This window comes from Silurus aristotelis, assembly GCF_946808225.1.
Source record: "Silurus aristotelis genome assembly, chromosome: 12".
NCBI lineage: Eukaryota > Metazoa > Chordata > Actinopteri > Siluriformes > Siluridae > Silurus > Silurus aristotelis.
The window spans coordinates 8389071-8405212 of record NC_139585.1 but is presented as its reverse complement, the minus strand read 5'-3'; the positions used below and the strand labels follow the sequence as shown (position 1 = coordinate 8405212).

Sequence of the window (16142 nt, the reverse complement as noted above, 5' to 3'; positions counted from 1 at the left end):
CATTCCTCCTTGCAGATCCTCTCCAGTTCTGTCAGGTTGGACGGTAAACGTTGGTGGACAGCTATTTTTAGGTCTCTCCAGGGATGCTCAATTGGGTTTAAGTCATTGCTCTGGCTGGGCCATTCAAGAACAGTCACAGAGTTGTTGTGAAGCCACTCCATCGTTATTTTAGCTGTGTGCTTAGGGTCATTGTCTTGTTGGAAGGTAAACCTTCAGCCCAGTCTGAGGTCCAAAGCACTCTGGAGAAGGTTTTCGTCCAGGATATCCCTGTGCTTGGCCGCATTCATCTTTCCCTTGATTGCAACCAGTCGTCCTGTCCCTGCAGCTAAAAAAACACCCCCACAGCATGATGCTGCCACCACCATGCTTCATTGTTGAGACTGTACTGGACAGGTGATGAGCAGTGCCTGGTTTTCTCCACACATACCGCTTAGAATTAAGGCCAAAAAGTTCTATCTTGGTCTCATCATACCAGAGAATCTTATTTCTCACCATCTTGGAGAACTCCATGCGGGTTTTCATGTGTCCTGCACTGAGGAGAGGCTTCCGTCGGGCCACTCTGCTATAAAGCCGAGGTGAAGGGCTGCAGTGATGGTTGACTTTCTAAAACTTTCTCCCATCTCCCGACTGCATCTCTGGAGCTCAGCCACAGTGATCTTTGGGTTCTTCTTTACCTCTCTCACCAAGGCTCTTCTCCCCCGATAGCTCAGTTTGGCCGGTCGGCCAGCTCTAGGAATGGTTCTGGTCGTCCCAAACGTCTTCCATTTGAGGATTATGGAGGCCACTGTGCTCTTAGGAACCTTAAGTGCAGCAAAAAATTTTTTGGAACCTTGGCCAGATCTGTGCCTTGCCACAATTCTGTCTCTGAGCTCTTCAGGCAGTTCCTTTGACCTTAATGATTCTCATTTGCTCTGACATGCATTGTGATCTGTAAGGTCTTATATAAACAGGTGTGTGGCTTTCCTAATCAAGTCCAATCAGTATAATCAAAAATTTCTGGACTCAAATGAAGGTGTAGAACCATCTCAAGGATGATCAGAAGAAATGGAGAGCACCTGAGTTAAATATATGAGTGTCACAGCAAAGGGTCTGAATACTTAGGACCATGTGATATTTCAGTTTTTCTTTTTTAATAAATCTGCAAAAAGGTCAACAATTCTGTGTTTTTCTGTCAGTATGGGGTGCTATGTGTACATTCATGAGGAAAAGAAATGAACATAAATGATTTTAGCAAATGGCTGCAATATAACAAAGAGTGAAAAATTTAAGGGGGTCTGAATACTTTCCGTACCCACTGTACACAAGAAAATCATTGCCATAGAAATGCAACTAAATTCACTTCTGTATGAACACTTTTTTAATCAGGAAAATCACCACCTGTAGAGAAGCGTTTGTCTAAACCATTAAACATGGAACAGTTATGAAACCATCAAAGTATTTCAGCAAACTTACAAAAAAACTGTAGCAGAGAAAAAACATCTGGAAAAAAAAAAATACCTGTAATTTGGCAATTCGATGAATCATGGCCATATTGTAACAAAGCGGATGTTATATATATATATATATATATATATATATATATATATATATATATATATATATATATATATATATATATATATATAAAGGAAACTGGCCATGATTTAGTAAGTATGGGGAATCCAGCAGGTTATCTATAATGGTGTATGTAAATTTTTTAGATTAAAGGCAGCTCATCAGACCAGAAAGGGAAAAGTTTCACACAAATGTATCTATTTTAAGTACTTTATTAATCCCAGGGAGAAATAGCTATTTTCACCGATCTTAGATTATAAGGAAACTGGGGTCAGAGCACAGAATCAGCCAGAGTATGCCATCCCTAGAGCAGACAGGGTTGGGTGCCTTGCTCTGGGGCCCAACAGCAGCATCGTGGCACTGTTGGGTCTTGAACCTCTGACCTTATGATCAGTAACAACTGTACCGACACTGACCACTATTTACACTTGAGCTTCACTTTTACATTAGGAGCATATCAGACGTTTGACTCAGACTCATTATGAAGTCGAATCCCAGCACCACCAAGCTGTCGCAACGAGGTGCCTGAGCGAGGCCCTTAACCTTCAACTGCTCAGTTGTACGAATTCAAAAGTTGACTTGAATTGAACAATGACTTCAAAATCATTCATGAAAACAGAATGCATGAAGATGACAGAGAAGTGTACGTTTATGCATCCTGTTTCAAAACAGATGTTTCACCTAAGCAGAAAACTGATCATGTTACGGTGTTTACCTGCATTACCTAAGTCATCATTGTCATGTACTCGAAAGAAGAAGAAGAAATTTGATACCACAGAACATGTATTTTTTTTTATGAATAATTCTGATCTAAATGAAAATCAGGATAAACTCAGAAAAGTCAGAACGTCTACACTTCCTACATATTTCCTCTTTTTCCACTATTTCCACATAGCATGTGGATCCCATACGGCAAATGTTCTACTGCCTCACGAATCACACACTAACGTTAGGCCTTTCTAAACCCTTCCCACAAATGGCCTTCGGTCATGATGACAGAAAGGAAGCAAACTTCCTAACAGCACAGCTGTGTATTACAGGTAAACAACTTTAGAGGGGTGGCTGGAGCAGACTATAATACTAACGTTTGGAGTGGTAACACTCTTGGTTCACAAAGACAGGTTATGTGTTTAAACACACAAAGCGGGTCAAGTGACTCAGTAGAAAAGGCATTATTTGAACATTTATTAATGTTGTCAAGTGTGTCAGGGCATACCTGGACTGAATTACATGAATAATAGGGTATACAAACCTCTGTCAGCTCTGGCTTTTCAGGACTGGAGCCTAACACTTCTAATTCCGATAAACAACCTCAGTTTATCAATCGACTAGAACTATGTATAACCTAAAACAACACTTTTACACAGTATCTACACAGTGCCCGTTTTTAAAGTGTTCCTGTGAAACTGTATGCTATCTGGAAGCATGTCAAGGTGGAGGTTTTGAGGCAGAGTTCAAGTCTCCCACTTGTGTGTTCTGGGTGACGGAGGAGGCTGTTACTCAGCTGTGCAAACACAATCGCTATTATGCCAAGCACATGGCTTTTCTACACAAGACCACACCTCTTCTGCCTACAGAACACCACTAACAGCACGACCTAATAACCAGTCAAGTCTGATCATAAACATGTGCATGCAAATGTTTTTCTTTTCTTCCTTCTGTTCGAACAAATCCACATCGGAGAAAATAAAAAACATCAATAATTATAGCAAGTATGGTGGGAAGAGCAGTGTGTAATAATAACCAAGAGCAAATAACATTAATAATAAAAGCACATCCAGGACTCTTGTACTAAAATATAGCCAATTATCCTACATGCCTAAACTATTACAAGAGGCTTGAATGAACCATCTTTGAGGTTGTTACCTTATTTTATATTTTTTTACAAACAGTTTATACATTTTTTCTGCTCTATTTTTTTTTATATTAAGTCTAAAAGCTTTCATTTCCTACAATTAAAAATAAGTTATTTCCTGTCATGCTCTGTTCTATTCATTCTGCCTAAATCGTTCATTTCTGCTCTTCCTTGATTTGAAGCATGCTGCCCCTCAAAGCTGCACCCGATGGTGATTTTTGGTGAAAACCTACAGTATATATAAAAAAAGCTTTAATTAAATCTGATTTCAGTTGAATTCATCAAAGATCTAAAAAAAAAAAAAGTGAATAAACCTCTATATATTTATGCTTTATTAAACAAAATAATGATGTTTTTTTAAAAGGAGGACAATTCATTACAGGGCACCACACAATCTAATTTACACCTAACAATTTTTATCTGAGGCAGTCTTACAAATGCCTTATTAGACAGTCAAAGCAAAGTGAGAACCTAGAACCACTCATACAAAAAAAAGAGAGACGATGTGAAAATCCATTTAGATAGTAACCCATGCTCAGGATTGAACCAGGAACACTGAAACTGTGCAGCTTCCCTCAGACACAATATCTTAAATATTACAATTTTGCTAAATTTTATACTTCTCCAGTTAATATACTTTTTTTAGATCACAGGTATTTAAGCATTACTTCATTTGTTCATGGCCAATTTCTTTAGCATGGGGTCTCAGCCAGTGAGTGACATTTATGTCAAGTGATTGGTTAGGCTTTTGTAACATGAAGTCTTATAGGCCTTTCCTCTCTGTGGGTTTTAGAGGGAAAAATAAAGTGCATAGATTTATAAATGAATGGTATTGAGTATAAAAATACAGCCGTCTGCCTTCAAGTTCCGTATGTATCTTTCAGCGCAATTTATGAACTAAAGTGCAAGTGGCGATGGTAAATGGAATGGGGGTGGGGTAGTGTCAATCTTGTCTTCTTGATCAGGGACAGGAAATGAGCAGTTTTTTTTGTTTTGGTTTTTTTTTATATATTTTTGGTATGAAACCTAAACTAGCATAACTCATCATCTTTAGGTACACTTTTACACGTTTACACACTTTAAACATTACTATCTGTAAATGGACTTTCGATATGTACTGGGACACACAATATATCACAATATAACATAAACAGACCATTCACTTATATTAAAAACAGCTGTAGAAGTGCACATTCATGCAGTTATCTAAAAAAAAACAATCATTTGTCAGCAGCACAATGCATAAATTCATGCAGATATACTGTAGGTCAAGAGCTTGAGTAATAGGTCACCTCAAACATCAGAATGGGGAAATGTGATCTCTATGATTGTGAACATGAAATCATTGTTGTGCAAGACGAGCTGGTTTTAGTATTTCAGAAAGAGTTTCTTGTGATACATAAATTCAAAGCTTTCTATTTGTTTGGACATTTTGTGTATTGTGTATTGTGGTTTATTTTTATATCGCCCAATCCCAGTCACTCATGCCTCAATACCCAAATCCTATAGGAATGTGGTTACATTTTCCTTGTACAAATGGGTGATCTGAATCCTAGATCAGTCCTCCGACACATTATATAACTCTGTTATTCCAGGCTTTCAAAGAAATATCAATAACATCCCAATAAATTCAAGGAGAAACTCAGACATCGAGGCACCAAGAGAACATAATCCGAGTTTCATATGAACACATATTGATTTATATGCCAGAATATTGATCAGCCCCTTATAAGAGACGAGCAGCTTCATCTCATTCTTTCCCACTCCCAGACATTTGCTTGCTCTCAAAACAGGGCTTCTTAAATAAATTAGGCATTTAGTAGAAACCACTTCATCATAACCACATTGAAGTAAACATCAGCTCTGTTTCTGAATCCTCTTCATGATTTCAGCTGTATCTTTTTATTCCTCCTTTGTCCCAGGTCAGAGAAATTAAGTTTAATGGAACTCTGTACAAATCAGTTTCATAGCCTAAAGTGCCTTTAAACCAGCTAAATTACTCATTTCTACACCCACACACAACCAGACACACACGAGCTTCAAACGGAATGTTAAATGCATAAACACCTAAGAGATGACGAAGAAAAGTCAGCATGGGACTAGAGTCGCGTGCCTCGCCCAGATTCAGGACGAACACTTTTACTATCTGAACAAGCAATTCCAGGAACTTCTCTCCTCATGCTTGGTTATGTGCTCAGATTACTGTTCAGCACTATATTTATAATGGCCTAGACTGGCCTGCCCACTTGGCCACCCCTACAGGAAACATCACTGGTTATAGTAAACAACCCAAAGGAGATAAACAGGATTTTGACACATGGGAAAGCCATGCCAGAAGGAGGGAGTAGCAAACTTTTTACTTGTAAATGAAACTAATCTGAGGAATAAAAGGATGTACTTCGAATATATTGTAATTAACCCCAATGTTTAATCCCAATCCTAGTGTAATCCTCAGAAAGAAGTCTTAATTCATGCTGCATGAGAGAAAACACTTAGTGTGACACTAAACCTTGTGCGACGTCTATAAACTGCTCATTCATTCACATTTTTAAGGAGCTTACTTTGCCCTGAATGTCCCAGAGAGATGCACAATGAGAATATTATTAGGCTATTAGTGGTAGAAGTAGTAATAGTACGAGTAGTATTCAAAAACACACAATTCAGTTCAAATAGTTCTGGATTATCGGTAGAAGAATGCTGAGGATGGAGCCGTCAGGAAGGAGGAAAACAGGAAGGCCAAGGAGGAGGTTTATGTATGTGGTGAGGGAAGACATGCAGGAAGTTGGTTTGAAAGAGGCAGATGTAGAGGACAGGGGGGTATGGAGACGGATGATCCGCTGTTGCGCCCCCTAATGGGAGCAGCCGAAAGAAGAAGAAGAAGTTCAAATAGTTTTAGATCATGGGTGTTTTAAATCTGACAGACACCAGATACAACAGGACTTCATTAGCCTCCTCAAGCAACAACACAAAAACACAATACACCAAAATGCAGCGGTAATGTAAGGCCCTTAAAACACAGCCAGGTGAGCTGTTTTGTGTGTGTGTTTTAACACAGGTGGACATCACAACACACCGTTATCAGTTATTCTATTTATTATTGAGCTCTTTTTGCCATTCTGGTCACTTGAATTCAACTTCGGATATAAGTTCGGATATAAAAAAAAGCTTCTTGGCTTTAGTAAATTGCTGAAATCTTATTTTAAATACATTTTATTTATGTAAAGAGCTGAACAAATATTTCAAGAGGAGGACATCTATGTAGGTTACATATGGTGCCTGTAAATTAAGATCCTTGCTAAGTGAATTAATTAATTATCTGGATATATTATTATGTGCAAATTGACTTTCTTTACTGTATATGTATATTATGAATGATTGTTAGTATGTAGTAGTTTCAGTTTATATGGCATATTTACAAGAAACAAAAGAGGATACATAATACAGGAGAGTGCTTTATAATTGTTAGGAGTTCTGAAGCTTGTTCCACTAACCTACATTCCCACTTGAAACTGTCCTGAAAGCAGGACTGGGTGATTGCATAAGGAACGGATGTACAGTAAACAAACCAAGACGATCAATATGACTGTAGATAGAAATTCCTCATTTCTGCTACATTATAACTGCGTCCCAAACCTTATAAACCAAGATATAAAGGCTATGGATATCAGTGTGATGGGCTGCGAACAAATCCGCATACTCTCCCATAGTACCCAGTACAGTAATGTGTGGGTTTTGGACGCAGCCCTTATTCCGTATACTGTAGATTGTAGACGCACCTTCCGTTTTATTGTAAAGAGAGAAATAAAAACATCTTCACAAGCTTACCGTGAAGATGCGCGCCTCTGGGTCCTGAGAGCACGCGCTCCGGGATCTGTGATACCGACTTGCTGTGGACGGAAAGGAGGAGAATCTCCAGCTCGTGCGCGGATTGACTGCTCCGGTATCAGCGCCGTTCAGGGTTTCAAGCGGCTTTTCTGGAGCAGGCGCGCCCCCGGGTCCAGGCGCCCCCTGGCGGAAATGCTGACGCACAGTCCAAGCACGTACCGTCCTAATGGGATCAGAAGTGGAGTCTGTTACTGTAGATCAGGGGTCACCAACCTTTTTGAAACTGAGAGCTACTTCTTGGGTACCGATTAATGTGAAGGGCTACCAGTTTGATACACACTTCTGAAATAACAAATTTGCTCAATTTAACTTTAATTGTATGTTATTATTAATAATTAATGATATTCATCTATATCTAGTCCTCTATATTTTAATATATATTTATTTTTTTATTCACACCAATGCAAGTGTGATTTTGTCAGGGAACCATCAGCCACGCCTCCCTCTAAGGCTCTAACTCTCACTCAGCCTCTTCCTGCTCTAATCACCTACACCTGTTTCCCATTACCTTTCCCCTTTATAAGGTCCCGATTCCGCCTCACTAACGGTTGGATCTACTCGTTGCCATAAGAGAGCTACTAGACTCTCTACCACTAGTAATTCAATTTAATTCATTTTTATTTGTATAGCGCTTTTGACAATGAAACTTGTCTCAAAGCAGCTTTACACAGATAATGTGGTGATTAAAAGTGGATATGTTCTTTATAAGTAAGTTTGTCCCTGATGAGCAAGCCGGTGGCGACTGTGGCAAGGAAGAACTCCCCGAGATGGCATAAGGAAGAAACCTTGAGATCAACTAGACTCAAGAGGGAACCCATCTGGGTTGCACCGAATGTCCATTTATAGCAGATATAAAGTCAGACTAGTAGTCCCCGTACTTCCATGCTCCTGGCTCCACTTCCGAGGAAGCGCTCAAGATAGCTTTGCCTTTAACAGTTCGCATTGGCGATCATCCCTGGACTACCCGCATTACGGATCCTACCCGCATTACGGATCCTACCCGCATTACGGATCCTACCCGCATTACTGATCCTACCCGCATTACAGTTTATACCCACTCTCCGGCCCTCCTCAAGCCTCTGCCTTGTATATGTTTAGACTTAATAAAGACAAGGTGTTTAATCATACTCCGGTTTTCGACTCTTGGTCTATCCGTGACAGATTTAAAAAAGAATAGCAACAAAAAAATTTGATGGGAAGGAGGACGATAGGGAGGTAAACGAAGATTAGAAGGTGGATGATGATGATGACCATTATTTTTTTATTGCAGTCAGGTTTGCAGTGGATCTGGACTTTAGTCTAAAGAAGAAGAAGAAGAAGAAGAAGAAGAAGAAGTGCATCATCATAATCATCATCATTATAAAAAAAAGATGGTAATGTTACAGCTCTGACTACACCAAACACACAATACACCAGATGAAACTGATTTTGCTAAATTTATTGTGTTAATGATTCTCAGATTCACAGAGATTCTCTGACAAATTTCTAATAATCAGTGCTGCTCTTATTTTACCCCTTATGTATCCTCTGTACAGCTTTCACATCCTCAGTTGTAACATCTGTCATTCTGTTTTAATAACTCTGCTGGATCTCTTGGCCAAACTTTGCCCATTTTATTCTTCTTCAGATTTATGAAATAATTATGTCAAATGTCACACTGGAAATTGAGTCTGGGGAATAAGAGGTTCATGGCAAAACCGTGCCTTGATTTTTTTTCTGATTTTTCCCAAGCTATAGTTGTGTTTGATGAAATGTGAATGTGCACACAAGACACAACAGTTCTGTGCGTTATTGTTTCACTCAGAAGTGTAAAAAAGTGACACCCGCTGGTTACCATGAGCACACACACAAACACACAAGCACACACACAAACACACACACACACACACACACACACACACACACACACACACACACACACACACACACACACATACACCTTTTATTCTCTCAGCCATTAGTTTCCACAATATCTGCTCTGTTTTAGATTTGGGGGGTTTTATCTTGTACTCATTAAACACTCACATAATATCAGGTTACAGTGTCCAATTCACCTGCAGATATGACTTTAGGTATAAAGATGTATAGGAAAGTGTATAGGAAATTGACACTGACATATGCTCATATGCTAATCTGGTCATGGTGCAAACACACATCACCTTTCCTGGTTACTAAATGTGTCTGTTTTATCACCATGGGGATTTATAGCATTATTAAAATGCTCAGCACAGGACTTTGGACCACCACATGCAGCTCTGGATGGCTGTCTCCAAAACACCCACCATTACCACATAGCACGTAACGGGGATGATTTTACACATAAAGACGATTATTTTGTTCGTTATCCTCACCCAAAGTTAAAGTCAAGTTTAATATAATGCTGATAAAGTTTAAATTGTATTTAAATTTTTCAATTCAATTCAATTCATTTTTATTTGTATAGCGCTTTTAACAATGAACATTGTCTCAAAGCAGCTTTACACAGATAATGCGGTGATTAAAAATGAATATGTTCTTTATGAGTAAGTTTGTCCCTGATGAGTGAGCCGGTGGTGACTGTGTCAAGGAAAAACTCCCCGAGATGGCATAAGGAAGAAACCTTGAGAGGAACCAGACTCAAGAGGGAACCATCCTCATTTGGGTTACACCGAATGTCCATTTGTGGCAGGTATACAATGTTGCGGGGTGCAGTGATGATGATCAAAAGCGAAATGTATTCCTGAGTCAGTGTAGGAGACTGTTGACATCAACTACAGTCCAATCAATCCTCAAAGCTCCCGTTCTTACTCCGGATTTATTTGTATTAGATTTATTTTCAAATATAGATTAAATCCACACTAATAAGGCTTCCAATCTTCTTGTTAAACAAGTGAACAATGTGTAAAATATATATATTATACATATTCCATATATTTTTTAAACACTATGCCAACTGCAGTTACTACCTGACCAAAGGTCTGGTAATTTTATTGCACTTGGGAGGAAAGGCTATATTTGCTTGTATAACTGACTTGAAAACAGTTTTCCCTGCTCTTAAACTTGTTAATTATTCTGAGTGAGCAACTTAACAGGTCTGGGATCAGAAAGCATAACAATCTATCATCATGACGCACAAAGCCTCATATCCACTGCCTTTTCCCCACCCAATGCTGTACTTCCCTGTTACAAGTGCTAGGAATAGCCTTTTTTTAATTTGTGAAGCTGGGAAACAGTTCTGGATTACCACAACCGGACACATATTTATGATTAAGAACTGAGAGAACACAAAGCAGAACCATGCCATCAGCTGAGAAGATTTTGTACTTCCTGTCCAGTGCGATGTTAAGTGTAGTCGGTGTGGCGGTCTTAGGTTATGGGATGTCAGCAGAGTGGGCCTCCTCCACCCTGGCCTGCTCACCTACAGAAAATGATTTGTTCAACGGATCTGCAACTATTCGCATGGGCTTGTTTATTGGCAACGAAATCAAAATCTCCTGTCCTCGTTTTGACTCTGTTGAACCTGAAATTGAAGGTAAGTTTATGACGTGTGCAAAGATTGAATCTTCTCTATACATAAGAAAAAAAGATACTGTAGTATTACAATAAGCACAACAATGTGGCAATAAAGAATTATTAGTACAAGTAGTTTAAAATAAGAGTAATAATCATATATTTGGCTTATTGTAATATTATAATGAGAAGTATAAGATCATTTGTTCTATATTTTATATATAAATATCCTTCATTCTGTGTTAGAAAATGATATTTGATATACATATAACATATGTGAATACATGATATATATTTTAAACCACTGTGACAATTACTACTAACGTAAAATCTTTTTTATGTCAGTGTTTAAGAAGATGGCAAATGTGAAGAGTGCTGGAATAGGCTTACATGCCACAGTTGTGGTTCTGTTGGTCTTTGCTCTGGTGGCTTCTGCTGGGAGCATACTTATCACTCTCTACAACACCATGAGTAATCCATATGAAACCTACATAGGTCCTTTTGGACTGTATGCTTGCAGTGGGTTAAGTGGTGAGAAATTACACACACACACACACACACACAGGATTCATGTTGACAGCGGAGAGGAATAAAATAGCAGCAGTGTTTTCTCTCTCTTTTGCCGCACAAATTTATCAGCACTGTAAATGTACAAAGTATTTAATAGTTAATAGTTAGTGATGTGAAATGTCTATTTTTTTTTAATTACTTCCTGGTATCACTTACATTATAATCAGTTTTTTGCTTGCGGAGATTTATGTCTCTTCTATGAAGTTAACAATACAAAGAAATTCACCTTGTTACTGAGAAACTACAAAAAGTCTAATGTCAGCTAATAGAAAGTGTGTGCAAATTCAATCCGTCATCTCATTATCTCATTATCTCATTTTCTTTTATGTAGCATGCTCGGCGTTCTTGGCAATTGTTCTGTACTTGATCAATCTGCTTGGGATCAACATAGCAAAAGACATGCTGCTTCTAAATTTGGGAGGAATGCTAAAAGACGAGGTTGTGACATTTCTGGTCGGCTTTTATATGATTCTACCGTACATTACTGTTAACCTGCTTGCCATACTCCTGGTGTATCTGTACGCTCACGCGGCCTACAGGCAACGCCAAGAACAGCAGAAACCCACAGAGGATGCACCCAAAGAGATTCTGATGTACTAAAGTGTAGAGGAGTCTATCTGTAAGACTTTTTCTGTTCTAAGACATGCACCCAAAATAGGAGATTCTGCTGCAGATCAGGGACATTTCAGCAAAATGGAAATGCTTACAGTGTATACAACCAGGAATAAATACAACAAAGTAGATATTTAAGATGATTTAATCTTTTTTAGTCCTTATTTAGTCCTTGTCGTCCAGGACAATTCTTCCCATATACTGTATGAGACAATGATTGCACATATTATGTCTCCTTATAAATATCAGCTTTGTAAATGCTACAATGATTATTTATTGATACTAAAGAGCTTGCTTTGCTTTCAGAATTTCAGATAACTTTTTATGAAAATGTAAATATGAACTATTTCATGACATTCTGGGTGGAAAATACATTTAGCTTCATACATTCTTGTCTTGTTGCTTCTAGAAAATTAGAAAACAACCCTTACTTTCCAAAAGCAGGAATCAGAAAGATGACCCAGAAAGGTGGCTTTCTCTCCAAGTTCTATTAATGATTGTACTGGACAGGAGAGTAAATGGCACTACTACTTTATTTTTTAGCTTAGCTCTAAATAATAAAAGTATATATGAATAATTCGGGTTTTTTTATTATTATTATTATTATTATTATTATTATTATTATTATTATTATTATTATTATTATTATTATGCAAATATGTTTAAAAATACACTCGTAATTTTTTTTTGGCGAAGCACCAATGAGAATGTGTGAAATCTACCGTCCCCGCTGAAAGCCACTAGGGGGCAGAAGTGTGTTTTGTTTTCCTATCTTATTTCGCCTGGGTGAGGGTTTCACAGTTCCTGGATTCTTATGTGGATTCATGAAACAACATTTTAACATATTCAGTTTTTTCACATAAACCACTTAATTGTTGACAAATGCTGTAGAGACTCTCTCTCTTTCTTCTCTCTCTTTCTTCTCTCTCTCTCTCTCTCTCTCTCTCTCTCTCTCTCTCTCTCTCTCTCTCTCTCTCTCTCTCTCTCTCTCTATCTATCTAAAACAAAGGGTAAATTTTTGGACTTCATACGGGTAACAGAATGTAGGACAGGCCCCTGTATAAAAATAATAATAATAAAAAAAAAATTTATTTTATGTTAGAAATATTTATTCTTCTGTTCTTTAACACCAGAATGCACTGTGATTGTATGTGGATTTATGTAGTGTATGTTTGAGGTATTTTGATGGAAACATGGTTGAAATTTTTGTGTTGATTAAATTCATCGGTAAACTTTTAAATAAAAAGAAATTGAATACAAATGGGCTTTGTTTTATATCTGATGAAGAGGATATCTTGGTGCCCATTCATGGTGAAGTAAACATTTAAGTTAAGTAAGTTATTATTATTGTTGTTGTGATTATTATGATTATTAATAATAATAATAATATTCACCATTATCATCATTAACATCAAGAGTCATGAGGAAATAAAAAAAAAAAAAAAAATATATATATATATATATATATATATAGTCTTAATTTTTATGATGACTAATTTACTCATTTAACTGCTTCAGCCTTTATTTATTCATTTAATTATACTGGAAACCAAGAATCAGTTATTATATCAATAGTATCATCAAATGATTATGGCATTATAAATTGACGGTGATGAATATAAATTAAAGAATAATAAAAAAAACTGAACAGAATTATTACACCAAAACAAACCCAAAGTCCAAAGTCCCAATATCTGTCCTTTAAAGTGTGTGTGTTTCAGTTTATTCAATGCTTTTTGTTTTTGTTTTTTTGCAAACGTCCATAACCAAAGGCTTGTAAATGCATCTCACACACTACTACACTCATCTCTGTCTAAAGATTCCTCAAAACTCAAAAACGTAACAGTGGAAGGTCTTAAAACATATTACTGTGAAATTCTCAATTCATATTGTTCAGTAGATGTTGGTTAATTTTATATGATAGCAATTCAGGTGCGAGTATAACGTTCAAGAGACAGAAAAATGTCTAGCTGCTGTAGCATATGTGATAATCTGAATTTACTTAACATGAAACAATTTTTTTGTTATAAAATATATTGGCACATTCTGGAATAAGACATTTCAGGATGTGCTGTTATATGAAAATACAAGCTTTATGGTGGAATTCATGACAAACTGATACACCATCAGAATTTTATATAATTTCATCCAATAAGAATCTCACGGAGAAGTCTAGTTTAGAAGTATGGATTCTCTCTCTCTCTCTCTCTCTCTCTCTCTCTCTCTCTCTTTCTCTCTCTCTCTCTCTCTCTCTCTCTCTCCCTCTCTTTCTCTCTCTCTCTGATGAAGGTGGATAAGGCCAGAGTCCTGGGTTCAGGCCCCTGGGTTCTGTGATAGGATTAGGGAAACACTATGACTCTCGCAGCGTGCATCACAGAGCCCTCTGAAACACACACCTATAGCTGCAGGGTATTGATGGTCTCTCACACACATAGATAAGATAACACACAGGGCAGTGTGTGTACACATAATGCCTGACACTCGGCCTTGCTTGTTCTCTTGGGTCTCAGTTTCAAGCTTTATTTACAAGAACAGCAGAATACTCGGTCTGGAATGATGAAATTCTTACTCGCATTTGCTTCCTGTGCATGTATGTGAGCCCAGGGCAAAATCACTGCTGGACTTTACTGCCTCATATTATTCACCTTTTATTCACCTTTTCAAATGATCCAGTATAAACAAATTGAGTTAGAATAAATGATAATCAAAATGCTATTGGAATGTGTGATAATGTTAGCAAAATTAATGCAAGTGTTTGTTTTATTTTCTCACCATTTGCACAATCAAGTCAATTTTAAGTGTTAAAATGTTAAGCACAGTTGTATGGTATTGTATTTTATATGCAGAATTACTTACAAAAACATAAATGCATATCAGATTTGAAAAATGCAGCATAAATTATTTACTGTATCCAAAATCATACTGGAGTAAAATCATCCAGACACACTGCAAATTTAACATTTATCTACAAGGGTGGAAAATCTGTCTAGAAGAATTGGTGGAATAAGACAAAATTAAAGTAATCAAAATGTCGTGAAAGCACTTGAAGCCAGTTATAAAGGTAAAGTGTGTGCAAAGTTAAATAATAATAAAAAAAAAAAAAAAAAGGTGATACAAATGTTGAAACTATCTTAGAGGGTTTTTTGTTTGCTATCGTTATTTTACCACACTATTTTTGTAATTTGTTATTGTACAAAAAAATTACAAACCTAACACATATATATATATATATATATATATATATATATATATATATATATATATATATATATATATATATATACATTGAAATATTTTTAATAATGAAAATGCCAAGTTCATATTGTTGGTCAGACTATTATGAAACAAATGCACTCCTGAGGTTTGCTGTGTTGCCATTAAATCTTTTCCATTTAACTCCATTTTAATTGCAGTGTTTAAATGCAAATTAACATGATTGGGTGAACAAACATTTTTAAAGTGTTTTAGTAAAATATGAATTTTAAAAGACTATTAAAATTGCCTCTGGTGTGGACCTTAGGGCGTGATGACAAGAACATCTGGAAGAGATCTACAGTGTTTTAGTATTAATTTGTGCTCATTTCATGAACATGATGATTTGATATTTTTTAGCATAAGTGTATGCAAACGTTTTACTCAACTGTATATTGTGAAACCATATGAGCTTCTCATTTACAAACCAGTTTTAATGAAAAAGGATTTTAAATGACATTAATCATTTGATAAATATTTTCATTAAATGACAGTTTAATGTGCCTTTATTGAAATACTTGTTAACTTTCTGATTAAAATATGCAGTTTATTATTCAATTAGGTTGAACTACAAGGTTATACACGATTGAAAAATATTAACCTGCATACTCCCTGGCTTTACAGCATGAGAGAATCACAGTTTCAGTGTAAAATTCTGCAAAGGGCAGAAATCTTTTGTGTGTGCAAATTTCACTCTTCTCACCCAGCACCATTCTGGTAAAGACCCAGAGACCTGTTAAGTCATCTGAATCATCCCACACAATAAGAGCAGTAATTCAGATTCACTTATTTACTCAATACTAGTACAAAAAGCTAATTTGAATAACGAGATATGTGATGTGAAAAAAGCTTCACAAACTTAGACCTACATGAGTTTATCACATTGTATACTCTTTTTGTCATATTGGACAATCTGAGAACTATG

The 16142-nt window shown here is 36.8% G+C and overlaps 2 protein-coding genes across 2 annotated transcripts in view; one reads left to right on the top strand and one right to left on the bottom strand.

Moving 5' to 3' along the window:
* ptprea (protein tyrosine phosphatase receptor type Ea) overlaps nucleotides 1-7376 on the bottom strand; it is an 82927-nt gene extending 75551 nt beyond the window's left edge. Inside the window, exon 1 of the mRNA XM_083556510.1 lies at nucleotides 7235-7376. The gene's annotated coding sequence lies outside the window, so the exon portion shown is untranslated. The remainder of the gene's footprint in view (nucleotides 1-7234) is intronic.
* Nucleotides 7377-10438: 3062 nt separating this feature from the next.
* Nucleotides 10439-12107, top strand: clrn3 (clarin 3). The gene is made up of 3 exons (XM_083556107.1): nucleotides 10439-10805; nucleotides 11129-11314; nucleotides 11685-12107. Exons 1-3 carry the CDS (start codon nucleotides 10571-10573, stop codon nucleotides 11951-11953), a joined length of 690 nt encoding a protein of 229 aa, XP_083412233.1. The 5' UTR covers nucleotides 10439-10570; the 3' UTR covers nucleotides 11954-12107.
* Nucleotides 12108-16142: the final 4035 nt, after the last annotated feature.

Bases quoted from the DNA above. Each gene is read 5' to 3' on its own strand.
- clrn3 (XM_083556107.1), top strand. From the start codon at position 10,571: ATGCCATCAGCTGAGAAGATTTTGTACTTCCTGTCCAGTGCGATGTTA. The intron at 10,806-11,128 runs GTAAGTTTATGA...TTTTTATGTCAG, and splicing joins TGTTGAACCTGAAATTGAAG to TGTTTAAGAAGATGGCAAAT. The intron at 11,315-11,684 runs GTGAGAAATTAC...TCTTTTATGTAG, and splicing joins TGCTTGCAGTGGGTTAAGTG to CATGCTCGGCGTTCTTGGCA.